Here is a 27,979-nt window from a genome sequence, read left to right as displayed (position 1 = left end):
AAAAAGAGAACTATTACTAATTTAGGGGAACCAGGTAATGACAAACTCAAAAACAAATAAAACCTAGTTGCTCATAAGGAATCCTTTTTTATAATTTTAACAATTATCTCACTAGATACATACATATAGAATACTATAGGATGTTATTATAGGTTGATGGCCATAATATTATAAACTGTCATTTTTAACCCTGTTATTTTTTTTTAATCTGTTAATAAAACATCTGTTAATCTGTTAACTACAAAACATCTTTAAAAATATGGTTCTTGAATGATGTATATACACCAGTTTAGTAACCAACATTCTAAAAAGTGTTAGTCAAAGAGCTTTCAAATGAACACAATTTCGGTATCACCTTTAATACATTTAAGTTATATCCATTCTAGGACTAGAAACAGCATTCTTTGATGGTGGCTCACTATAAGATATTGTATTGGAAATATGTAGGTTAAGCAACTGCTGCTTATGATATGCATCATTTTCCTGGTTGGCGTGTTCATCCACAGATTTCCTTATACAGCTCTTTAGTTCATCAATTCCTTCTCCAGTAACTGCAGAGATGGGGATGATGTGCTGGAATTCCACAGTCTTCTCTGGAATCATGTTTTTTTCAAATAAATGCAAAAATTCTGAAACAACACAGATATAAGCTGATTTTCATTGTCTTTGAAAGTAAGTCAAAACTATGCTAGAGGTTTCATTTGTAAACCAAAAACTTAGTTTTTCTTTTTTTCCTTCTCTAATAAGCTCTTAGCACCTTTGGTTTCTACTAATGACAATGGTAAGGTTCTTGGCACATGAATGGTGCTCAGTAAATATTTGTTGCTAAGACACTGCAGTCATGTCAGACTCTGTGCAACCCCCATAGACAGCAGCCCACCAGGCTCCCCCGTCCCTGGGATTCTCCAGGCAAGAACACTGGAGTGGGTTGCCATTTCCTTCTCTAATGTATGAAAGTGAAAAGTGAAAGTGAAGTTCCTCAGTCGTGTAAATATTTGTTACATGACTATATTTTAAACTGAATGAAGTATAAGTTCCCAGGTAATGGTGCAATGGTAAAATAAATTTGCCTGCCAATGCAGGCGAGACAGGAGACAGGGATTCAATCCCTGAGTTAGGAAGACACCCTGAAGTAGGAAACGGCAACCTACTCTAGTATTCTTGCCTGGAAAAATTCTATGGACAGAGGAGTCTGGTGGATTATGGTCCATGGGGTTACAAAGAACTGGACACGACTGAGCACACAATGCTCCAATCAAAAGATAAATCCCACAAGATGATTTACTTACAGAAGCAGCAAGTTTTGTTTTGGGGCGTTCAATAAAGTAAGGCAACACAGACTCTCTGAGAGAACTTTTCTATAAAAATAAATTCATTTGTGACTTGGGATATTCTAGTTGGCTTCAGCACACAGGTGACCTTTAACTATCCAAATTTAGAGACTTATCATCACTGGTACTAGGAGCCATACTAAAATTGAAAACAGTTCAAGCAGAGATCATTTTAGATGAATCCAATATTTCACCCCACTGGGACTGATAACCGTTAGATAACTTTTGCTTCTTCTCTGCTACCAAGGCAACAGAAGGGAGGATGGCATACTGATGGGATGGATCAACACTGATATCACCTGGAAAGGCTGGCTAGAAGAGATCAACCAAATCAATACAAAGCTTGGTTTCTGGGATTCATTTACCCTCAAGGAAAAGAGAGGCTAATTTGGAAGTTATCACTGAGATGACTATATTGTTTTTATGATAGGCCAAAATAGCCACAAACTCCTGAGTTTCCCTCCTCTTGTGGTACTTCTTCTGAAAATTCCCTTTTCTGCAAGATCAACCAATGAACAGATCTAATGACCTCATAAAACAAATGACATTAAGGAATAAAGACTTTATTATTTATAAATATTTTGAGGAACATTTATACCCTCAAAGTAACTTATTAACTCAAGGGCAGGCCCAATATATATATATAAGGATTTTTGCAAGAAAAGAGAGAATTTTCTGGTGCTGTCTGATAGTCAGTCCTAGTACATTATAATTTATTTTCCTCAATTTTTATCTCAAGGATAAAAACAGGTTAAGTCTATTTAAAAAACATGTTAACCACTTACCTTCCATCCTACTTTTCTCATTTGTGCAAAAGGTCCTCTACTAGACTCAGAAAAATGAAAGCATCATCTCTATACAGTAGAGTTTGTTCTTCAAACGTCAGTATTCAAAACTATGAAGAATCCCTTTAAATTCCTTTATACAAAGTGGTCCATTTAGGGACCAATTTCACACAAATACTTTAGAAGTAACAGCATCTTTTATTCTGTGCCACACATACAACTCAAGTTCTTTTTAGAAGATTGATACTCTCCAGAGATCTATAGACCTGGCACTGCAAAGATACATATCTCTTTAGCACTACTAGCTCAGTTTTTAAATTCATAATGTACTAGGGGAATGAAGTTCTAGAACTTGTGAAATAAGTTAAAAGTGAAAAGACTTCATAAATATATGCTGACTTTTTCCTCTTCTGATCCAAATCCCATTAACTCTTTAAGAGCCCAGTTTTACTTCTTGATGATGCCTGAACTTTTCAGCTCAAATTAAATCTTTCTTCCCTTCTATGTCCTATAACAGATTGTCCATATCACATTTAGAAGTTTCATATGGTATGTGTTCTTTCTTCAAACACACTTGTTTTTTTTAAGAGGAACAGGTTTCAGTTTTTTCCCCACTGATTACAGTACACCTAAAGTCTCTGCAAATAGCAGGTATTCATTAGTTCAGTTCAGTTCAGTTGCTCAGTTGTGTCCGACTCTTTGTGACCTTGTGAACCGCAGCATGCCAGGCCTCACTGTCCATCACCAACTCCCAGAGTTTGGCCAAACTCATGTCCATTGAGTAGGTGATGCCATCCAACCATCTCATCCTCTGTCGTCCCCCTCTCCTCCTGCCCTCAATCTTTCCCAGCATCAGGGTCTTCTCCAATGAGTCAGCTCTTCGCATCAGGTGTCCAAAGTATTGGACTTTCAGCTTCAACATCAGTCCTTCCAATGAACACCCAGGACTGATCTCCTTTAGGATGGACTGGTCGCATCCCCTTGCAGTCCAAGGGACTCTCAAGCGTCTTCTCCAACACCACAGTTCAAAAGCATCAATTCTTCAGCACTCAGCTTTCTTTATAGTCCAACTCTCACATCCATACATGACCACTGGAAAAACCATAGCCTTGACTAGACGGACCTTTGTTGGCAAAGTAATGTCTCTGCTTTTGACTACGCTATCTAGGTTGGTCATAACTTTCCTTCCAAGGAGTAAGCGTCTTTTAATATCATGGCTGCAATTACCATCTGCAGTGATTTTGGAGCCCCCAAAAATAAAGTCAGCCACTGTTTCCCCACCTATTTGCCATGAAGTGATGGGACCGGATGCCATGATCTTCATTTTCTGAATGTTGAGCTTTAAGCAAACTTTTTCATTCCCTTCTTTCACTTTCATCAAGAGGCTCTTTAGTTCTTCTTCACTTTCTGCCATAAGGGTGGTGTCATCTGCGTATCTGAGGTTATTGATATTTCTCCCGGAAAGCTTGATTCCAGCTTGTGCTTCTTCCAGCCCAGTGTTTCTCATGATGTACTCTGCATATAAGTTAAATAAGCAGGGTGACGATATATAACCTTGACGTACTCCTTTTCCTATTCGGAACCAGTCTGCTGTTCCATGTCCAGTTCTAACTGTTGCTTCCTGACTTGCATGCAGGTTTCTCAAGAGGCACGTCAGGTGGTCTGGTATTCCCATCTCTTTCAGAATATTCCAGAGTTTATTGTATCCACACAGTCAAAGGCTTTGGCATAGTCAATAAAGCAGAAATAGATATTCATTAAAGTGGCACTCAATGAATGAACAGGTTTACCTTTAGGATTCTGGAGTTGGTTCATCAGTACATGGAATTTATTCTGTGCATCTGGCAAGTCCATTTTATTTACTGCTAGGAGTGCAGGTTTTGTGTGAAGTTCCTCTTTGTACAACTCTAACTCCTTTAAATCAAAAGAGAAAAAAACAAATAACTGTATTAAAATACCTACATAAATGACCTATTGGTAATGTCTTTCTATACTTTATAGGCCTGGGTATTCTAGGGCCCATTCGCAGCTCTGCTATCAGTAAGTGATTTTGTGCCTAGAGACAAATGCAAATATTTGGACTTCTATTAAGCACATAGATAAAATTCAGAACTAACTAAGAACAATTAATCCTATGCCTGTATTATTCTTGGAAAAAGTAAGTATGCTTAGAAGTAAATCTTTGCGGCCATGGATTAGGTAGTGGCTTCTTATATCTGACACTAAAAGTAGGAATAAAAGAAAGAATAGACACAGGGCACTCCATCAGTTTTAAATTCCGTACTTCAAAAGGCAACTGAAAGAATAGGACAAAATATTTGCAAATCATACAACCAATAAGGGACTTGAATCTAAATTATAAAAAAAAACTTTTACAGCTCAACAATTAAAAGATAGCCCAGTTTAAATGGGCAACCAATCTGAATAGACATTTCTCCAAACACATAGAAATGGCTAATAAGCACATAAAAAGATGCTCAACACCATTAGTCATGAGAGAAATGCAAATCATAACCACAATGAAATACTACTTCATTCCTACCAGGAAAGTCAAAGTAAAAAAGGTAATAATGAATGTTGACATTAATGTAGAAAAACTGGAACCTTCATACATTGCTAGTAAGATTGTAAAGTAATTCAGTGCTGCAGTCACTTTGGAGAATAGTTTGGCAGTTCCAAAAAATATTAGATTTACCTTATTATCCAGTAATTTCACCCCTATATATATATATATATATACCCGAGAAAGGAAAACATACCCACACAAAAACCTGTACACAGATGTTCACAGCATTATCAATAAAAGGCAAAAATGTAGCTAGCAAATAGGATATAAAAGTCATTAAGGTAAAAGACATCATGTTGTGTTAGAGAGAAATCATATGGCTGGATAGAGAATGTACAGGGTGTTGCTTGGGGAAGTGGGAGAGGGTGCAGGAACAATAGAGATAAATGCTTGGTAGGAACCCAGTTTTGCCTCATATACCATGTTCAGGTTAGACTTCAATCTAACCCATGGCTATGGGGGACCATCAGAGCAGGGAACAAACATCTGCTTGGTTCTTTAACAAAGATCACTCTAGCTGCCTATAAAACATGGCTTGAAAAGAAGTGAAACTAGAAGCAGGGAGACCAGGTAGCAAGAGAGGCTGACGATTACAACAGTGCAGGTGAAGACAAATAGCTGCATTTCAGAGAAATTTAGGGCATAAAACTGACAGGGCTTGATACAGATGATGAGAAAGTCAGAATCACTATCACCCAGGTTTCTGGCTTACATATTCAATAAGGTTCTGAATTTAAAATAAAAAAGAAAAGAAAGTTCAGTTCTGTGTGTATGCTCAGCCACTTTAGTTGTGTCCTAATCTTTGAGACTCCACAGACAGTTGCCCAACCAGGCTCCTCTGCCCATGGGATTCTCCAGACAAGAATACTGGAGTGGGTAACCATGGCCTCCTCCAGGGGATCTTCCCAACCCAGGGATCAAACCTGGGTCTCCTGCCTTGCAGGTGAATTCTTTACCACTAAGCGACCAGGGAAGCCCAAGTTCAGTTCTACACATATTAAATTTGAGAAGTTAATGGGACATCCAATCAAAGATATCTAATAGGGAGCTAATCTAAAGTACAACCAAACTATCTGGGTATCAGAGTGCCTAAAAAGTAGACTGGGAAATAGTCTAAGAAGTAGGAATTAAGTTAAGCAAGAGTCAGTCTAAGAATTTATATAATAGGGATTTGGAATCCAGGAAGGTTTTATTGATTACAACAGTTTGAGAAGTGGATGAATATTAAGGAACTGGAGACAGCAAGTTTAGATAATTCTTTAACTGACATCAAAGTTTTAGAAAGTAGAGGTATAAGATATATTTATTCTAATTGTCATATGTTATTTCATACAGTCCTATGTCCCTGCATACTAGACCAGATAGAAAAACCTACTTTTGAAAGCAGTATTATGGTTTCAAAAGCAGTTCTGTAATGAGTTTGGGAAGAAAGCTGAAATCCAGAAATATCAACCTGAAAAAAAAAAAGGATAAAAGATTGCCTTTAGTAAGAATGACAGCTATACAATTCTGTTTTGAAAAGTTTCACTCATTCAAGCTATAAATAATTTCTCAATCTATACTCTTTTGGTAATTTAGTAATTTGAAATGAGAGAAATTGATATTTTAAGATCACTGTAATTTTCTTATAATATCACAATCATTAATGAGGAACTAGTACAGATAAAACAACTTATACTAATAAAGATAATCTCATGAAATAGGAAAGTAATGCTGTGTAATTTAGTAGTACACAGAAAATCCTAAGGAATTAATAAACCTGACAAATATGGCCAAACTTTCATCTGATACAGTAAATGTTGCCATTTCCATTTCCACCCCCATATTATAAATAAATTTGACTCCTATCTAAACAGATTTAGTGGATTAATATATGCTACTTTATCTTTAAATGTTATTACAAAAATGTCTAGGAAAACTAAATTCATTGATTCTCACATTCTTTTAAGCATTACATTGATAGGCATATGACTTACAACAAAAAGCAGTTGTTTAGTTCTTTCTATATGCTTGAGGAATTTGTGGCCCATTCCTTTGTTCATATGTGCTCCTTCTATTAAACCAGGAAGATCAGCTACTGATATCTAATACAAAATTAAATGGTTTAATAATAAAAAAAGAAAACACAAATCTAATTACATCCAACAATTTTCATATTTCAATTATAAAGTTTCTATTTTGTGATTACCAGTGAATTACTGCATCTCTAATAAACCCAAGATACTTTGATAACAAAATAAATGTATTAAGAATCAAAATCCTTTGCTATCAGAAATTAAAGTCCCATTTTTACTTTAACAATCTAAGAATTCTAGGGCTTAGCTTAACATTTATTAATATAAATTCTCTTTAGAATTCCATAAATTATACTGTTCAATATGAACTTTTCAAAGAATTTCAAGTTTTTAAATTCTTAAAAGTAAACAAGGATATTAATTCAGCAGACACTGACTTAGGATGTAAGCACTGTAAAGTGTTTTATTCTATACGTAAATGGTTGTTTGGTACCACTGTTCCTTTACTGTTCATATTCTACCAGGATTTAACCATTTTTAAAAAGTAAAGGAAACAGTGTCCCTATACTCTATTTAGGACTATTAACCATTATTAGAGTCATTAACCATTATTCAACACTTGTGGTTTTCAAACCTCACCGCATATCATAATCATCTAAGGAATTGCTATAAACTATAGATCCTCAAGCCCTATCCCCAGGGATTTGGTTTCAAATCACTGGGGCCCAAGCATGATTTATCATTGTTGTTCTTAAGCTAGTCAGATGATTCTGATGTACAATAAGGGATAAAAAACACTGCTCTACATACACTGCTTGTGTGGTTAAAATTTTCAGTTTTAAAGAAAGTTGTAGCTATGTGACAAATCAAAGTGCATATAGAGGTCTCATGTCCTGAAATTTTCTTCAGAGGTCTTTTTATTGATTTCCCTTAAAAATTACCAATAATGTTTTCTAAATTCATATTATCCTGCACTTATAATTTTACTCATTATTTAATATTCTATGTAATTGTTAAAGCTTAAAAAAATTTTTTTACTGTTATACCACTATTATTAATAAATATACATCTTTGATATCTTTTGAATTATGTCATTGGATTATATGAAACTACACTGATACATCATCACTTCAAGTCCGTATTTTACATTAGGGTTCATCATCGAGGTTTTATACATTCCATGGGTTTTGACAAATTTATGACATGTATGTACCATTACAATATACAGAATAGTTTCACTGCCCTTAAAAGTCCTCTGTATGCTGCCTATTCACCCTTTCTTTCATCCTAATCCTTGGTAACTACTGATCTTCTCTATTTCTACAGTTTTGCCTTTTTCCCAGAACATCATATAGTTGAAGTCATACAGGATGTAGCTTTTACAGACTGGCTTCTTTCACTTAGTAATAAGCACTGGAGGTTCCTCTGTTTATTTACTTTTAGTGCTGAGTGACATTCAATTTTCAATATGTACACAGCTTATTTATCCATTCATCTACTGAAGGACATCTTGGTTGCCTCCAAGTTTTGGCAATTATGAACAAAGCAGCTATAAACATCTGTGTGTGGGCTTTTGAGTGGACCTAAGTTTTCAATTAATCTGGGTAAACACTAAGGAATGCAACTGCTGATCATACATTACATATTTTTAAATATTTATTATTTTTATTTTTTGTTTTTATTCTAATCATGCAAAAAAATACTATAGTTCTTCCTTTTTAAAAAAAAATTTTTTTTTTAACGTGGGCCATTTTAAAGTCTTTATTGAGTTTGCTACAACATTGCTTCTGTTTTATGTTTAGTTTCTTGGCCATGAGGCATGTGGGATATTAGCTCTGTGACCAGGGATCGAACCGGCACCCTCTGCACTGGAAGGCGAAGTCTTAACCACTGGACCACCAAAGAAGTCCCTATAGTTCTTCCTTATCAAGGAAAAATAAATTTTAATAGCTAGCTAAGACCAAAATCCCAATTTAAAAAAGTTTTTTTAAACAGTAAAGTGGGATAAAATTACATTTATCAACTTTAGAATATGTTTTTAGGAAATGAAAATCAATAATCAAGTATGGCAATAAAATATGGAATTGCAATGAGAACACATCAAGGAGACTAAGATACAATCAATGTTATAATTACACACTGTATCCAAACTTTGGAAGAATTATTCTTATATATTTTACTCTGATAGTGCTCAGCAGAATTGATCTGATCATGATTTCAATTACCAAAAAAAAGATCCTGCTACTTTTTCCAACACCACAGAAACTGTCAAATGTTATAAAATCTAAGCAATAAGGCAAGTACTTTCATTTCTAACCAGGAGTCTTATTTTAAAAATAGCCACCTACAGGACTTCTCTGGTGGTCCACTGATTAAGGCTCTGTGCTCCCAATGCAAGGGGCCCAGGTTCAATCCTTGGTCAGGGGAACTAAACCCCATATTCTGCAACTAAGGATGCCAGAGCAGCCAAACAAATAAATAAATATTTTTAAAAGAATAAAAGTTAAAGAAAAAATACCCACCTGTTTGAAATCACTATACATAATTTTTCCAAGTTCAGGCTTTATTGTTGTAACTAAAAAAAAAAAAGTAAATTAAGTCTAGAATAAAGCATTGTACTCTCAAAACTATCCTAGTGTTATGTATAAAATAAATAATATTTCCTTTCTGTGAACAACCTAATTTAGATTGTGTTCTCATTAGTTGAAATTAAAGGTATAATTATTTTGGAAAAGGACAAATATAGATTTTTATAATCTGCAAAAGCACAGAATTAGTGGGCCTCAAAGTCCCTCTCAAACTTAAAGAGCGAGGCAAAGGTGTTGAGGGCAGGGGGCAGAATTTAGGTTTCTATCATTTGGGCTACATGTGAAATCTATTAGTCCTTTCTCATTCAGTTCAGTTCAGTTGCTCAGTCGTGTCTGTCTCTTTACGACCCCATGAATCACAGCACGTCAGGCCTCCCTGTCCATCACCAACTCCCGGAGTTCATTCAAACTCATGTCATCAAGTTGGTGATGCCATCCAACCATCTCATCCTCGACATCCTCCCCTTCTCCTCCTGCCCTCAATCCCTCCCAGCATCAGAGTCTTTTCCAATGAGTCAACTCTTCACATGAGGTGGCCAAAGTATTGGAGTTTCAGCTTTAGCATCAGTCCTTCCAATGAACACCCAGGACTGATCTCCTTTAGGATGGACTGGTTGGATCTCCTTGCAGTCCAAGGGACTCTCAAGAGTCTTCTCCAACACCACAGTTCAAAAGCATCATTCTTCAGCGCTCAGCTTTTTTCACAGTCCAACTCTCACATCCATACATGACCACTGGAAAAACCATAGCCTTGACTACATGGATCTTTGTGGGCAAAGTAATGTCTCTGCTTTTGAATATGCTATCTAGGTTGGTCATAACTTTCCTTCCAAGGAGTAAGCGTCTTTTAATTTCATGGCTGCAGTCACCATCTGCAGTGATTTTGGAGCCCCAAAAAATAAAGTCTGACACTGTTTCCCCATATATTTCCCAAGAAGTGATGGGACCAGATGCCATGATCTTAGTTTTCTGAATGTTGAGCTTTAAGCAAACTTTTTCACTCTTTCACTTTCAATCAAGAGGCTTTTTAGTTCCTCTTCACTTTCTTCCATAAGGGTGGTGTCATCTGCATATCTGTGGTTATTGATATTTCTCCCAGTAATCTTGATTCCAGCTTGAGCTTCTTCCAGCCCAGCGTTTCTCATGATGTACTCTGCATTAAATAAGCAGGGTGATAATACACAGCCTTGACGTACTCCTTTTCCTATTTGGAACCAGTCTGTTGTTCCATGTCCAGTTATCCTCAAACTTCATCAATCCAACACTAGCCTCCTTCTATGACTTTCTGCTTTTCTTCTTTCCTTCTCAAAGATCCTCTATTTTCTAACAATAAATACTGGCCAAGAGATTTATAGCAGTTAGTACAAAATTAACTCTACTTTATCAGAGTCTAGCCCTAGAATTTTGATTTTGTTTTCCATTTTATTTTCAATAGTTTCCCTGATAGCTCAGTTGTTAAAAGAATCTGTCTGCAATGCAGGAGACCCTGGTTTGATTCCTGGGTTGGGAAGATCTACTGGAGAAGGGATAGACTACCCACTCCAGTATTCTTGGGCTTCCCTTGTGGCTCAGCTGTACAGAATCCTCCTGTGAAGTGGGAGCCCTGGGTTCGATCCCTGGGTTAGGAAGATCCCTTGTAGAAGGGAAAGGATACCCACTCCAGTATTCTGGCCTGGAAAATTCCATGGACTATATAGTCCATCAGGTCGCAAAGAGTCGGACTCGACTGAGCGACTTTCACTTTCACGTCCCATGTTAATGTCATTCTGTGCCATTTTGTTTATTGAAGGTAGAGATCCTATTCTATTCATTCACTTGCTTGCTAAGTCACTTTAGTCATGTCCGACTCTTTGTGATGCTATGGACTATAGTCCACCAGACTCCTGTCTGTGGGACTCTCCAAGCAAGAACACTGGAATGGGTTGCCATGCCCGCCTCCAAGAGATCTTCCTGACACAGGGATCAAACCCGCTTCTCCTGAGGCCTGTGCATTGCAGGCAAATTCTTTACAACTGAGTCACCCAGGAAGCCCATTCATTCACTTCTTTTAGTCTAAGCTTCCATTATTCCTTATCTGCTACTGCAATAGCTAGTTCTACTAAGTTCTTTCCAGATCTACTTATGTCCCACATTAATCCATTTTGTACATTATATGCAAAGAGATATTTTTGAAAAGCAAATTAGTCACTTTTATCCTTTGTTAAAAAGCTATAACCTCTTCTAAAGCTATAAAGATCAAATACAGCCTATATGGCCTATATCGTAGATCTCCACCTGCATCTCTAGCCTCAGCTTGATTCCTTCATCCCCTTATAACATGTTCTTTAGACAAACAAATCTACGCCCTGCCACCATGAAGCCTTTGTGTACACACCATTTCCTTTGACTAAAAAGACTCTGATCTCCATTGTCTGTCGCCAATTAACTTATATTTACTGTTCATATCTCAGCCCCACCATTACACTTCCACAAAGAAATCTAAAGCAGTCACCTACACTCTTTGAAAAAACTGTATTATACCCTCTTATATTCTTTAGTAACTGTATTCACTTCTGTTTACCAATCTTTATAACTCCAGAACTTACTGTAGTTCCTGGAAATAAATACTTGCTTAATGAATAAAAGAACTGATCTCTGCCTTCCTAGCATTTATCACAGTGTTTGATAAAGGGTAGGGACTCATAAAATAATAACTAAACCAAACAAATGATTATGCAACAGAGAAATAAATGCGACAAAGTATCTAAGCACTAGGAACTTTGCTGAGAGCTATAGAGGTTTCAAAGATTAATGGGAAATCCATATATTCTGTCTGCCAGGAATTTTCAAACAAAGTTATATTTTATTCATACTGAAAGAAAAATTAGTCTTTAAAATATACCTCCACACACTAAAAAAATTGTACTTACATGCATAATCTGCAATTGCAGGTTTCGCATGAGAAATCTTACTTAGCAAGGAGGATTTTCCAGCATTTGGGAATCTGAAAAAGAAAATAAATTCATATTAACATATCACAACAAATAACAGCATTTTTAATACTTATCTCTGAATTCCTAACATTTCATAAAACAGACTTCTTGAATATTGCTGGAATTAAAAGCAGAATATAAATTTATAATCTTGAAAAACTTGAGGAACAAAATATACTTATAAAAAGGTAAATTTATGGTGAACACTGAAGATGTTTCACTATTGAAAATCAAGTAATGTTAAAAAAAATGTAGAACAAAAGAAACTTCTAGAAAAACAAAAAGAAATTAATAAAAACACCTGCAACTCACTATCTCTAGCCAACATTGACAAAATATTTCTTATATTATTTTGTGGATTTTTTAAAAAAAACCATTTCATATGAACATTTCACTAGCAAAGTAATGAACCTGATTTAGCTATCATCTAGCTTCAACACATATTAATACATTCTTAATAACTTTTTAAAAGTTGGTTTATTTAAATAAAAACCTAAATAAAATCTGGGTATTACAACTAGTTGATATCTTTTAAATTTCTCTTAGTACAGGCTCCCTTTCAAACTTGTCTCCCCTTTGCAATTTTATTTTTAAAGAAACTGGTCATTTGTCCTGTAGTTTCTTTTCCAGTCTATCTTTTCTGCTGACACACATGATACCCTTTAACATATTCCTACAAATTGGAAGATATCTGATTAGATTCAGCTTTGATTCCTTTTTTCACTAAAAGGCTACTTATAGTTGGTTGGCCCTCTTTTTAAACTAAATCATATAAGGTGAATGCATTTTAAGGGTACACTGTAATTTACTTACCTAATTTCTTATTATTAAGCATTTAGGTGGTCTCAAATTTTTTTACTGTTACAAATAACATTGCAAAAAATGTGCATACAGCTAGAAAGACATACAGCAACATTAAGTCACCTTAACATTAAGTGGTGCAACTAACAGACATCTCTTTTTTTCTTTCTGCACTAATTTGGTTTTTTTTGTACTAACTTTCTTTCTGCACTAAATGAGCACTAATTTCTTGTCAAACTTTTTTTTAAAAAAAGAATTTAAACACTGATGTGAATATCCTTGAACCTTTACATATACCTTTATTCCTTGAGGTAAATTTCTAAATAAGGAAGTATTACATTAAAATATCTGGCTATTTTAAAGGTTTTTATTTTATAGCTAAATATCCCTCAAGAAAAGCCCCCAATGCATGAAAGAAAGTACTAAGAATGGGAGCCACTTAAAAGGTAATTTCCTAAAATCATTCAGATATTTTCATTAAATTAATTCAACCAATGGGAATGTAAATTGTACAGCCACTATGAAAAACAGTATGGAGGTTCCTTAAAAATTTAAAAATAGAACTACCACATGATCCAGCAACTTCACTTCTGGATATTTATCAAAAAAAATTCCCAAAACACTAACTTGAAAAGATATACGCACCCCTAGGTTCACTGCAGCACTATTTACAATAACCAAGATGTGAATGCAATCTAAGGTTTCCATTGACGGATGAAAGCATACAGAAAAATGTGTGTAGGGGGAGGAGGGTGTAAGATGGGTAAAGGCGGGTGAAAAAGTAAAGCATCCAATTGTAGGGAATTCCTTGGTTAACCACGGGTCTAACCACCCCGTGGTTAGAACTCTGTGCTTTTCAATGCCAAGGGCTCGGGTTCAGCCCCTGGTTGGGGAATTATGATCCTGCAAGCTGTGTGGCACAGCCGAAAAAAAAATCCAGTTGTAAAATAAATAAGTCATGGAGATATAACGTACAGCATGGTGATTATAGTTAATAATCAGTACTATTTGAAAGTTGCTAAGAGAGTAAATTTTAAAAATTCTTATCACAAGAAAAAAACTTTTTTAACTACACATGGTTACAGATGCTAACTAGACTTACCACGGTGGTGATCAACATATACAAATACCAAATCATTATACTGTACACCTGAAACTAATGTTATATGTCAAGTGTATTTCAGTTTAAAAAATCATCCAACAAATACTGAGCATTGACTTTGGTCAGGCAATATACTAGGCATGAGAAATACAGCAATCAACAGGAAAAATGTTATCCCTGTCTTCACAGTTTTCATTCAAATCATGATCATGTATCTTTTAAATTTCTCTTAGTACAGGCTCTCTTTCTCAAAACCACAAAATTTTCATTTGGAATAACAGTGTAATATTTTATGAATATTAACTTGAAATTCTACTAAAAAATTTAAGCTGTTAATGAAGTTCTTTAAACAATCTTCCTTATTAAAATATTTCTACAATAATTTAGAATAAAATTACATGAGATTGCTTGACTAATTTCCCCTGGCAAAACAGTATTTTCTTATATTCTATTATACCCAGGCTCTTGTAACTTTTTGAAAAGCAACTGCAATCATTTTTGCCATGACTATCACTAGCTGGACTTGCTTATTTCTAACATCCTCAAATTTTCATAACACTATTAAGCACAGAAAAATGCAACTATTTCCAAAGAGATCAAAATATAAGAAGAAAAAGGAAGCTAATGATTGAAGAACCAATAGCAGATTTTTCATGAAAGTTACCTAAAGAAGATTTTACAGGCTGAAGTCCAACCCATGCAAAGATCAGATTTAACCACAGCAGTACAAGTATACTGGTTACATGACAACTTGCTTTCAAGGCTCAGTTCATTCCTGAAGCTGGCTTAAAGATTAAGGGGTATCTGCTTATACTGGTATTCACATTAGGTAACTTTTTAAGAATAGTTACCTAATTAAAAGCACCAGCATACATGTTAAACATTGTGCTCTAGAATCATGATGCTCGATATTAACTACTATGAAGTCCACTTCTGAAAAGCTTAGTTATTTCACTATATGTGGTCTCTATTAAGTTGACAATATATGATGATGATAATGACAGCAGCTACCATTCACTCATTGAGCATTCATAAATCCAAGACATCTGTTATGCTGCAAATGCAATCTTTCTCAGCAAAAACATTTTTAAGGCAGGACTATTGCCATCCTCTATTAAAGAGAAAACAAAGGTTTAGAGATATTGTATTCAAGACCATCTAGCTGGCCTTCAGAAGATTTGAGATTCTAACACAGTCTCACTTGAGTCTCCCATCACCACCCCACTTATATTCACTACTCAACCTTGGTATGTTCTTATTAGGCTATAAGGGTATCTCTATGGAAACTGAAACGTATTTTTCCAGAAAATGAGAAAGTGAATGGCTGGATTCTCAGTCTTATCCACAAAATCCTATCCAGTCCATAAAGTTCCTAAAAAATATATACTGGGGTGGCCAAAAAGTTCTTTCGCAACATAACATCTTATGGAAAAACCCAAACAAACTTTTTGCCCATCCCAATAGTATTACAGAACCTAGGACCCATTACCCTCTTAACTATGTTGTATTGAAAAAATTAAATGTGAATAGCAAGCTTTAATGCCAAGATCTCATCTTTCTCTGTTACAACTTCAACAGGTATGAGGCCTCTGTGAACTCTAAGCCCCTGCTGGTAAGATTTAGACAGGCATGGAAAGAGGTGAGGAGTTCAGAGTGAAGAGCGTGATAAAGCAGCAGTGAGATGTGAGAAGCGGAAGATGAAAAGAGGTGAGAAATTATGGGAAGGCAAGGAATGGAAGTGGCAGTTGGAGCAGAGCAGCAGTTTCTGCTCCCTTTTCCTTAGACCTTCCATCTGACTGTTGTGGAATGCTGCAGTGGAGCTTGGGAGGGGAAGACAGAGGGAGAGGAGACACGCAAAGCTGAACATTTCCCTTCCTTTATCTACCTTCTACCCTGCTATCTATCTCCCTCCAGTTGGTGGCATCACTGCAAACCCTACAGCTAAATAGCACTGTTTGATGAAGGTGGAGGCTGGTGAAAGAGAACAACACTGTAAGGTCTGCAGTATTGAGAATGGACAGTTCCTAAACAGAGAGTGAAGGACAGAGGAATGGTCATTACAAGGCCCAACATGGTGCTCAACAGTGTGTAAAGCTAATGGCTGAGATCATCTGTACCAGTCTTTAGCCATCTGATTGATGATACTTCAATACCTCTATTAAAACTTGTAAGAGTATCTTAGTTATTTTCCCCCTACTCTTTCTTTCTTTCTATATTCTATTTAAGATGTGGTTTGTTTGGCTTTCTAATTTTATTACTAATATCCGGTAACATTCTTTTATCCTCTTATACTACTACATTTGATTGATTTTTCTGCAAAAATATAGGACACTGAAAGATGAACTCCCCAGGTCGGTAGGTGCCCAATATACTACTGGAAATTAGTGCTAGTGCTAAGTCACTTCAGTCGTGTCTGACTCTTTGTGACCCCTTGCACTACAGCCTGCCAGGCTCCTCTGTCCATGGGATTATCCAGGCAAGAATACTGGAGTGGGTTGCCATTTCCTTCTCCACGGGATCTTCCCAACCCAGGGATCAAACCCGTGTCTCTTTTGTCTCCTGCATTGGCAGGCAGGTTCTTTACCACTAGCACCACCTGGGAAGCCCCTCAGGGGCTTGGTAAAGCATTTGCCTGCCATGCAGGACACCCAGGTTCAATCCCTGGTTCGGGAAGATCACCTGGAGAAGGAAATGGCAACCAACTTCAGTACTCTTGCCTGGAAAATTCCATTGACTGAGGAGCCTGGCAGACTACAGTCCACAGGGTGGCAAAGAGTCGAACATGATTGAACGACTTTACTGGAGATTAGTGGAGAAATAACTCCAGAAAGAATGAAGAGATGGAGTCAAAGCAAAAACTACAACCAGTTGTGGACGTGACTGGTGGTGGAAGCAAGGTCTGATGTTGTAAAGAGAAATACTGCGTAGGAACCTGGAATGTTAGTTCCATGAATCAAGGTTAATTGGAAGTGGTCAAACAGGAGATGGCAAGAGTGAACGTCGACATTTTAGGAATCAGCAAACTAAAATGGACTGGAATGGGTGAATTTAACTCAGATGACCATTATATCTACCACTGTGGGCAAGAATCCCTTCAAAGAAATGGAGTAGCCATCATAGTAAACAAGAGTCTGGACTGAAGTACCTGGATGCAATCTCAAAAACAACAGAATGATCTCTATTCATTTCCAAAGCAAACCATTCAATATCACAGTAATCCAAGTCTATGCCCCAACCAGTAATACTGAAGAAGCTGAACGGTTCTATGAAGACATGCAAGACCTTCTAGAGCCAACATCCAAAAAAGATGTCCTTTTCATTATAAGGGACTGGAATGCAAATGTAGGAAGCCAAGGAAACACCTGGAGTAACAGGCAAATTTGGCCTTGGAGTACAGAATGAAGCTGGGCATAGTTGATAGAGTTTTCCCAAGAGAAGACACTGGTCATAGCAAACACCCTCTTCCAACAACATAAGTGAAGACTCTATACATGGAAATCACCAGATGGTCAATACTGAAATCAGACTGATTATATTCTTTGCAGTCAAATGTGGAGAAGCTCTACAGTCAGCAAAAACAAAACCGGGAGCTGACTGTGGTTCAGATCATGAACTCCTTATTGCCAAATTCAGACTTAAATTGAAGAAAGTAGGGGAAACCACTAGACCATTCAGGTATGACCTAGATCAGATCCCTTAGATTATACAGTGGAAGTGAGAAACAGATTTAAGGGACTAGATCTGACAGAGTGCCTGATGAACTTGTACATGAGACAGTGATCAAGACCATCCCCAAGAAAAAGAAATGCAAAAAAGGTAAAATGGTTGTCTGAGGAGGCCTTACAAATAGCTGTGAAAAGAAGAGAAGTGAAAAGCACAGGAGAAAAGTAAAGATACACCCATTTGAACTTAGAGTTCCAAAGAACAACAAGGAGAGATAAGAAAGCCCTCCTCAGTGATCAGTGCAAAGAAATAGAGCAAAACAATAGAATGGAAAAGACTACAGATCTCTTCAAGAAGATATCAAGGGAGCATTTCATGCAAAGATGCCCACAATAAAGGATAGAAATGGTATGGACCTAACAGAAGCAGAAGATATTAAAAAGAGGTGGCAAGAATACAGAGGAACTATACAAAAACGATCTTCATGACCCAGATAATCACGATGGTGTGATCGCTCACCTAGAGCCAGACATCCTGGAATGTGAAGTCAAGTGGGCCTTAGGAAGCATCACTATGAAGAAAGCTAGTGGAGGTGATGGAATTCCAGTTGAGCTAATTCAAATCCTAAAAGATGATACTGTGAAAGTGCTGCACTCAATATGCCAGCAAGTTTGGAAAACTCAGCAGTGGCCACAGGGCTGGAAAAGGTCAGTTTTCATTCCAATCCCAAAGAAAGGCAATGCCAAAGAATGCTCAAACTACCACACAATTGCACTCATCTCACATGCTAGTAATGGTCAAAATTCTCCAACACAGGCTTCAGCAATACTTCAGTGAACTGTGAACTTCCAGATGTTCAAGCTGGTTTTAGAAAGGGCAGAGGAACTGGAGATCAAATTGCCAATATCCGCTGGATCATGGAGAAAGCAAGAGAGTTCCAAAAAAACCATCTATTTCTGCTTTATTGACTATGCCAAAGCCTTTGACTCTGTGGATCACAAGAAACTGGAAAATTCTGAAAGAGATAGGAATACCAGATCACCTGACCTGCCTCTTGAGAAATCTGTATGCAGGTCAGGAAGCAACAGTGAGAGCTGGACATGGAACAACAGACTGGTTCCTAATAGGAAAAGGAGTATGTCAAGGCTGTGTATTGTCACCGGCTTATTTAACTTATATGCAGAGTACATCATGAGAAACGCTGGGCTGGATGCAGCATGAGCTGGAATCAAGATTGCCAGGAGAAATATCAATAACCTCAGATATGCAGATGACACCACCCTTATGGCAGAAAGTGAAGAGGAGCTAAAGAGCCTCTTGATGAAAGTGAAAGATGAAAGTGGAAGAGGAGAGTGAAAAAGTTGGCTTAAGGCTCAACATTCAGAAAACTAAGATCATAGCAACTGGTCCCATCACTTCATGGCAAATAGATGGGGAAACAGTGACAGACTTTATTTTTGGGGGCTCCAAAATCACTGCAGATGGTGCCTGCAGCCATGAAATTAAAAGATGCTTACTTCTTGGAAGTTATGACCAACCTAGATAGCATATTAAAAAGCAGAGACATTATTTTGCCAACAAAGGTCCTTCTAGTCAAGGCTATGGTTTTTCCAGTAGTCATGTATGGATGTGAGAGTTGGACTATAAGGAGAGCTGAGTACAGAAGAATTGATGCTTTTGAACTGTGGTGTTGGAGAAGACTCTTGAGAATCCCTTGGACAGCAGGGAGATCCAACCAGTCCACCCTAAAGGAAATCAGTCCTCAATGTTCATTGGAAGGACTGATGCTGAAACTGAAACTCCAATACTTTGGCCACCTGATGCGAAGAACTGACTCATTTGAAAAGACCCCGATGCTGGGAAAGATTGAAGGCGGGAGGAGAAGGGGACGATAGAGGATGAGTTGGTTGGATGGCATCACCAACTCAATGGATGTGAGTATGAGTAAACTCCAGGAGCTGGTGATAGACAAGGAGGCCTGGTGTGCTGCAGTCCATGGGGTGGCGAAGAGTCGGACACAACTGAGCAACTCAACAGAACTGAACTTGACAAATGAAGAGTAACTATGAAACTCTCTATGTTGGCAACATGAAAACTACTACATTTAGCAGCATATTCTTAAGGTACACACACAACACACAAATTCCACAAATAAGAAATAATGCAGCCCCCACATTACCATTTATATTTATTTCCTATTCATAAACTATCTCTCGTAAAGTATAAAAATAAAAACACGAATGATACTTACCCCACCAGGCCAATATCAGCTATAAGTTTTAGATCAAGGTGAATTACTCGCTTCTGGCCTTTCAATGGTAAGAAATTTGTAAGTAATTTACCACCAAGACCTCCTTCAGCTACCAAAATTCTGTCTTTCTCTTTATTGAGTTCTCCTTAAAAAGAGAGATGAAGATATTTAACACAAAGGTTAATAAATGTAGCTAATCACTAATGGCACTCTTCTTTCAGAAACAGAAGCCAGGAAAGTCTAATTTACAAATCTAAAGCACTTAATAACAGAATCAAGTTTCTATTAAAAGTCTGACCCTGGAAAAACATCTTTGCTAGTGGATAGAAAAAAGCTAGTTATTTTTTTCAAAACCAACTAAATATTCTTGTCTTCAAAATAATTTTAAATCTAGTGGCTAATTCTGAACAACTTTTATATATAAAAGCTGTTTTACAAACTAGCAACTAAAATACTTAAGGTTTTAGAAAAAAAATCCTGAAACTCAAGAGATGCTATTCCTTACAGCTCTCAATTCTTGAAAATGTGCACATTTCTCACAATTTTATGGGTTTCCCAGATGGTGCAATGATAAAGGATCAGCTTGCCAGTGCAGGAGATGTAAGAGACTTGGGTTAGATCCCTGGGTGGGGAAGATCCCCTGGAGAATGAAATGGCAACCCACTCCAGTATTTTACCTGGGAAATTCCATGGACAGAGGAGCCTGGCAGGCTACAGTCTATGGGGTTGCAAAGAGCTGGACACAACTAAGCAGAGCACAGCATCTTCATCCACAATATAAGAAGCTATAGTACACTCACCTATAATTTTACCATTTTCATCAGTTACTGAAACACCCACAGGTACAGGAATTTCACAGTCTTTTCCTTTGGAGCCTTTCAGTGCACTAACTCTACAAAAAAATAAAGTTAAATTAACATAAAGAAAACCTGCCAGATAAATGGTTCATGCTTCAAGCAAATTTAATGGTATACAAAGAAGATTAGCAACCAGTTCTTCTAACACAGATGTTAAGTGGTCAAATAATGAAGAAAAAATAAAATATTTATTTGCATTTTAGGCTGCTATATCTCAATGAAAATATTAAGTGATGATTTAAGTTACCAAAAGTGAAAGTGAAGTGGCTCAGTCGTGTCTGACTCTTTTCGACCCCATGGACAGTAGCCTACCAAGCTCCTCAGTCTGTGGGATTTTCTAGGCAAGAATACTGGAGTGGGTGCCATTTCCTTCTCCAGGGGATTTTCCCAGCCCAGGGATTGAACCCGGGTCTCCTGCATTGCAGACAGACGCTTTTACTGTCTGAGCCACTAAGTTACCAAGCTAAGTACCAAAAGTCATTTTAATTGATAATAAACTAAAATATTGTATATTTGAAAGAAAGAGATCATTGCAACAACACAAACATGAGAAATCCATTGAATAACAAGGTATTTTTAAAAAATTCCCCTCAAATAAGAGTACTTTAATTACAGGAGGCTCATGTGGCTATTCTTAAACTGCTCAAGAGAGGATAAAGTGGTACAAACTTCTAACTAGTAATTCCACTTCTAGGAATTTATCCTAAAAAAGTGAACAACCATGTAAACTATTATATGCACAAAGACATGTATTGCATTGTGATAGTAACAGTACAAAAAAAAATCAACAGTTAAATAGGTGAATGACAAAGTAATTTATGTTATTTCCAATACTATCAGACTATTCAGGCATTCTTAACAATTTTCTGGGACGGGAAAAAAAGTTAAAAGAGAAGGTTATTAAATTTTGTCCTGTTTTTATATCCCCAAATATTATATACAGTTAATTACATTTGCATAAAGACACAGAAAAGTCTTAGAAAAGTCATGAAAAGGTTGATAATGGTTATTTCTGGTTACAAGAATTATAAGTACCTGACCTTTTAAAAAATCTATTTATTCCTAATTTCCCTGATTAGATCCGAATTGCCATACCCATATTCATGTGCAGGCTCTCAATCGTAACACTTGTCACAGTGATAATTTTCTATTGTTCATTTATTTGATAAATGTTTGCTCTCGTACTAGACTACTGTTAGTTAGGTTCTAAGGCAGCAGGGAACACAACAGTTTAGATAATCATTTTATCCTAGACATCTAGTATAGTTACTGACACAAAGTAGATACTCAAGTAACATTAGCTGATTGAATTGGATTGACAAAAATGAATGACTTTGAAAGATGAGATTAGATTTCATGATGAACAAAAGCAGCCTTTCAGTAGACATTATTAGATATCTGCAATTAAAATCTTACTCAGCTACCAACATTTTGGAAGTGGTGCTTGAATCAAGACTTGGAAGGGGAGGAAGATTTTTGCCAGATAATCAAGGCAGGAAAGTGAAAGAAAAAAAAATACACACACACACACACAATTAGAAGGGAACTAGGTATTTGGTGAAAAAGGTTATTTTGAGCAAAAGCATAGTAGAAGTGGGGTGGAAGACACTGTAGGCCAGATCACAAAGAGCCTGATATGCTATGTTAAAGAGTTTGAATATTATCTTGGAGTGATGGGGGACACTGAAGGATTTTAAATAGGCAAGTCACATTAATAAATTTGATGCTATAGGAAAAGCACTCGAGAGATAATTGGATAAAAAATGGATTGGAGGTGGTGACTGAGACTGAAGACAGGAGACAATCTGGAGAATACCACAGGATTTTAGAAATGATAAAGCTCTGAATCTTTCTAGTCTCATCTTCCACTACATTCTGTGTTTTCTGCATACCAGCCACACTGGCCTTCTTTTAGTGTCTTTAATTGGTATTTGTCTTCTATCTCTTAGGTTTTTCACATTGTTCATGTTGTTAGCTTTCGTGTAATGCTTCTTCCTCCCCTTCACCCAGCTGGCTCTTACTAATCTTTTAGATTTAAGCCTTTACATTCTAAAAATTGCAACACACAAGCACAGTAAATGTCCTTTTAAAATCTTTCTTAATATTTAATGTTATACACCATCTTTAGCTCACCACTGATCTAAACAGAGTAAGTTTGGAATTATAGCAACCTTACTTTTCAAAAGAAATTATAAAATGGTGAAAAATTTTACTTTAGGATGTAAACTGCAGGTTATTTCCCACCTGTAACATCAAAATAGCAAAACAACACTCTTTAAACTGATTACTAAATTCTAATATAGGGACCTCAAAATTTGCCCTATAAAGACTATTCATAGGATAAAAGTGCTCAAATTTAAGTGGTTTCTCCAAGGATTTCTTTACAAGTAGATGACTGCTGGATATTTGTGGCAGGAATATTTGCTGTTGTGGTTGCGCCGGGAAGTTCCTCACTCTGTGTCGCAGGCTGTTTAGCTTGTGTATGGGCTCTTATCCTTTGCTTACACCCATCCCCCAAGCAAGTGCCACATTCCATCATCTACAATTGTGATAAATAAATGTACCCAAACAGGGGCTTCCCTGGTAAAGAACCTGCCTGCCAATGTAGGAGACATGGGTCCAATCCTCAGTCCAGGAAGATTCCCCATGCCACGGAGCAACTGAGCCCAGGCTCCACAACTACCTAACCTGTGCTCTAGAGCCTGGAAACCACAACTACCAAGTCCACGCGTTCCGGAGCCCGTGCTCTGCAACAAGGCAAGCAACTGCAATGAGAAGCCCGTGCACCTCAACTAGACAGTAGCCCCCACTCACTGCAACTAGAGAAAAGCCCAAGCAGCAACCAAGGCCCAGCATAGCCACAAATAAATAAATAAAATTATTTTTTTAAAAATATATACATATACCCAAACATTTGCTTGGGAAGGGAAAACAAAAAAGGAACAGAAAGCCTAAACTTTGTACAAACACTTTCTAAAGAATAACAACAGAATTATACAGGCCTGAGGAAAAATGCATAGTCTGCATTTTGATGGAAGGTTTAAGAATTTTTTTCTTCATTTTCTTTACAATGAAAGAAAATATCCTCATATTTTTAAGGCCAACATAATATGTCCCACAGAAAATAACAGACAATAACAAAAAACAAAGGCAAGATCTTGCTTTCACAGAGAGAAAATCAAAACAGAGACAAAAGGAAAACATTCAAGAGACATAGCAGCAAACAGTCTCTAAATCTTAAGCATTGCAGTCAGGTGGAGTAGCCAGTTAACATTCTAGAGAGTTTACTAAAAAGATTTTCAAAGATAATCTCAGAAGAAAACAGTGGAGATTAGGATCATTTTCTGTTTCTATAACGGAAGCGTGAAAGAATATAAACGTTGGAAGAAAAGGACAAAAGTTTAAAAATTTCAGAACCACCTTAATACTTATCTTTCATCTTAACTGGGCTTTCCTGGTGGCTCAGAGGGTAAAGCATCTGTCTGCAATGCAGGAGACCTGGGTTTGATTCCTGGGTCAGGAAGATCCCCTGGAGAAGGAAATGGCAACCCACTCCAGTATCCTTGCCTGGAAAATCCCATGGATGGAGAAACCTGGTAGGCTACAGTCCATGGGGTCGCAAAGAGTCGTACACGACTGAGGGTGTCTAGTTTATCTTAACTAGAGACAAAAATTGTAGATTTTTGCTCAGGTACAATTTCAGGCTATTATTTACTTAAATTCCAAATAAATCTTTAACTTTTTCTTCTTCTGGGAAGAATTAATTTCATAAAATCAATGTCATTCAGTAAATACTTACCGACTGTTTGCTCCTTCTCCAGCCACAAAACGTTTCTGAGGATATTTATCCTTAAGTTGTTTTAAAGTCATTTTGTTATGGGCTACAACCCAGACGTCACCACCTTTTCCACCTTCTCCACCTAAACGAGGGTAGCCCATTCCACCACTTCCTCCCTTGGTGAAGAGTCTCAGGTTATCAATGAAGTTTCCATACTAATAAAGAAAGAGAAAAAAAGAACACTTGTGTACTAAACTCTTGAGAGTCTCTTGGACTACAAGGAGATCCAACCAGTCCATCCTAAAGGAAATCAGTCCTGAATATTCATTGGAAGGACTGATGCTGAAGCTGAAGCTCCAATACTTTGGCCATCTAATGTGAAGAACTGACTCATTTGAAAAGACCCTTATGCTGAGAAGACCGAAGGCAGGAGAAGGGGACGACAGAGTATGAGACGGTTGGATGGCATCACCAACTCGACGGACATGAGTCTGAATAAATTCCAGGAGTTGATGATGGACAGTGAGGCCTGGCGTGCTGCAGTCCACAGCGTTGCAACGGGTTGGATGTGACTGAACTGAACTGAACTGATACCATAAATGCTTACCAAGTTTGAACTCCTTTCTAGTTCTTTGATGCCACTAAAACTCCTAAAAATATAAAAGGTTTTTCTGTATGCCACATTTACTGTTTTTGCTTAGTCTACCTCCTGTCTGATCTCACTTTCCCATATTAACTCTATGTTTTTCATTATCAATTGTTGTCCTCCCTAACCAGAAGGTCTGACATTGGCCCACTTTTCAATACCTTCTCCCCTGTACTTTCTCAGTAACTATCACCCAGGTGAGATATTCTCTATTTCAATGAGTTGGACATCTCCACCAGATGTAAGCTTAATAGTCTAAAGCAACTGAAACAAGATCTGTATCTTATACTTGAAATCCCTCAAATATATATCTTAGGTATTGAAAGGATAACAGTCACCTTTCATGTGACTGAAAATCAAACTTTTCCCTAGGTAAATTCTGTTCCTCCAATGTTTTCTCAAATAATAAAACTAAAGCTTCTCTACTCATTAAGGCTACATATGGGAATCTTTACACCTGTCTCCCTGAAGCTCTACTATTTATCCTTTATGGAACAACTACATGCTCTAGTATCTTGACCATTCACATTAGCTCCTAACTGGTCTTTCAGCATCCAGTCATTCCTTCCTCAACACATATTCTGTCTCACGGCCAGAGCTACTTTTCTGAAAATTGATCTGATCTCTAAACATATTTCTCCCTTACTCAAAAATCATTTATGGTTTTCTGTTTACAAAATGAAGTCTAAAGTTCTCCGTGCTACAGTCAAAGCTCTTAACCTACCCTTCCAGTTTCATTTCCATTCACTCAACCCCTCCTATAGCCTCCTCTTTACTTTATACTACAAAACGTACTGTCACTTCTCCATGACATTCTGCTCATGCTGTTTCATCTATTTACAATGTCATTTTTTCTTTTCTATCATAAACCCATCCAAATGTCCTATTTTCTTATGTATTTCTTAATTTCTCAACTTAATATTTACCACTGGCTTAGCTGGGCACTAATTTTAATTATATATATATTATTATATACATACATATATATATATATACACATTGTGCAGTCATACAGCCCACCAGGTTCCTCTCTCCATGGGATTCAATAGGCAAGAATATTGGAGTAGGTTGCCATTTGGCCTCTAGAAATCCTCCACTGCATCTAGGGTTTACTTCTGTCTCCCTCACTAAATCAAGAACTTCCTACTGGTCAGATCCTGTGTCTTAGCCACCTGGACTATCAAAATTCCTTACAGAGTAATTTCTTAAATTCATAATCGTCCCATCTTTTAGTCATTTAGTATATAAAGTATCAAAAACATCTGGGGACTTTTTTCAAAAATACATACACTTCACTGACTATTCTGATATACTTTGGAGAAGGGGATGAGACTAGGGTAAACCAGCACATTTATCAAAAGCTCCTTTGGTGATACTGGTAAGTCTCAGTCTAGACTTGAGATCGCAGTGAAAGTTACACAGCAAAGTTTCAAAGAACAGGTTTTCATTTGAGTATGGAAATATGGTCATGAAACAGTATAGTAAGGATGGAAGGAATATATAAAAACAACTTAAGAGAGAGCCAGAACATTTTTCTCTGAGAGCTTAAGAACTTACTCTTTGGTTCAGTAGGACTAGATCAGAAATGCATCACAGGTAAATGAAGATGCAGATTTCCGTTGCAAAACATGGACTGGCAGTGACTGCTATGGCAGTAATTACACAAGTAGCCTTTAATAATATAACCAGCAAAAAATGTAGTCGTCCTTTTTTTTTTTTTTTTGCTTAAGGATTAGTTAGTTACCTTATATGCCCAATTACTATGCTTCACAAGTCTCCTTCTGACCACCTATTTTCTGGAAAATAGCTGAAAAAAGTAAAACTTCACTGACCACGCCTTTCCTCCGACAAAAATAAAACTCTTGTTTTTAAAGTTCCTTACAATATGTGACATTTTTTACTGCTCTAGATTTATCAAAGATTTAGAACCCAAACTTAAAAGGAATATCCCAATCTCGTCCTTAGTAATAATGATCAAACTATGTTGCCAGTAGGTTTCAAAAAACATTGCTAGTAAGGATCTTATAGTGGTTTTTAAATCAGAAAGCAACTGCGAATTGTTTACAAAAACGATTCTGAAACCCACACTGCACTTCTCGCAAGACGGCAAGTCAGTTACCTATTTTCGTTTACCGATAAAAATCGTCTTTAGAAAGTTATTAATAACAATGCATTCAGAGAAAAAATATGTAAAAGCAAATTATGGATATTACTACTTATAAGAAGGAAAATATGTATTTGAGTCAAACGTCAAACCTACACTCCACCTATACCATATCGCGTGCCTAAATGGCAAGCAAGTATCCCAGCCCTCCATCTCACGTGCACACTATCCCCTGAAAAATCTCAAACCCTGTTCCAAACAACCTTCCTAACAAAGATCGGTGATCACGCCCTTCTTATTACAGGCCAAACCCGAGTTCTCCAGAGGCGAAAAGGACTAAGAAAAAAAGCAAGAAAGAGGCCCCCAGGAAGAAACACGTGGGGAAGGAGGAAAGCGAAAAACCTGCACCCTCAGGTGGGGTTAGAGGCACCTGACCTCGCACATCAGGCTGAGGGGGTACTAGTCACGGACCTTTCTGAACAACACGCAACTGCAGCGCACCATGCCTGCGAAGGGCGAG

General features: G+C 37.0%; 1 protein-coding gene across 1 annotated transcript; it reads right to left on the bottom strand.

The window, feature by feature from the left end:
• Positions 1-211: 211 nt before the first annotated feature.
• GTPBP10 (GTP binding protein 10) lies at positions 212-27,979 on the bottom strand. Its single transcript, XM_052639019.1, has 10 exons — positions 27,931-27,979; positions 24,731-24,924; positions 20,875-20,966; positions 20,075-20,219; positions 12,195-12,268; positions 9,220-9,272; positions 6,659-6,766; positions 6,058-6,135; positions 3,907-4,030; positions 212-629 (listed from the first exon to the last, which is right to left on the bottom strand). The coding sequence occupies exons 1-10, from the start codon at positions 27,961-27,963 to the stop codon at positions 367-369; spliced, it is 1,164 nt and encodes a 387-aa protein (XP_052494979.1). The 5' UTR covers positions 27,964-27,979; the 3' UTR covers positions 212-366.

The sequence above is a fragment of the Budorcas taxicolor genome, chromosome 4, assembly GCF_023091745.1.
Source record: "Budorcas taxicolor isolate Tak-1 chromosome 4, Takin1.1, whole genome shotgun sequence".
Classification (NCBI taxonomy): domain Eukaryota; kingdom Metazoa; phylum Chordata; class Mammalia; order Artiodactyla; family Bovidae; genus Budorcas; species Budorcas taxicolor.
The sequence above is the reverse complement of the archived record's forward strand: the minus strand, read 5'-3'. Positions and strand labels throughout refer to the sequence as shown.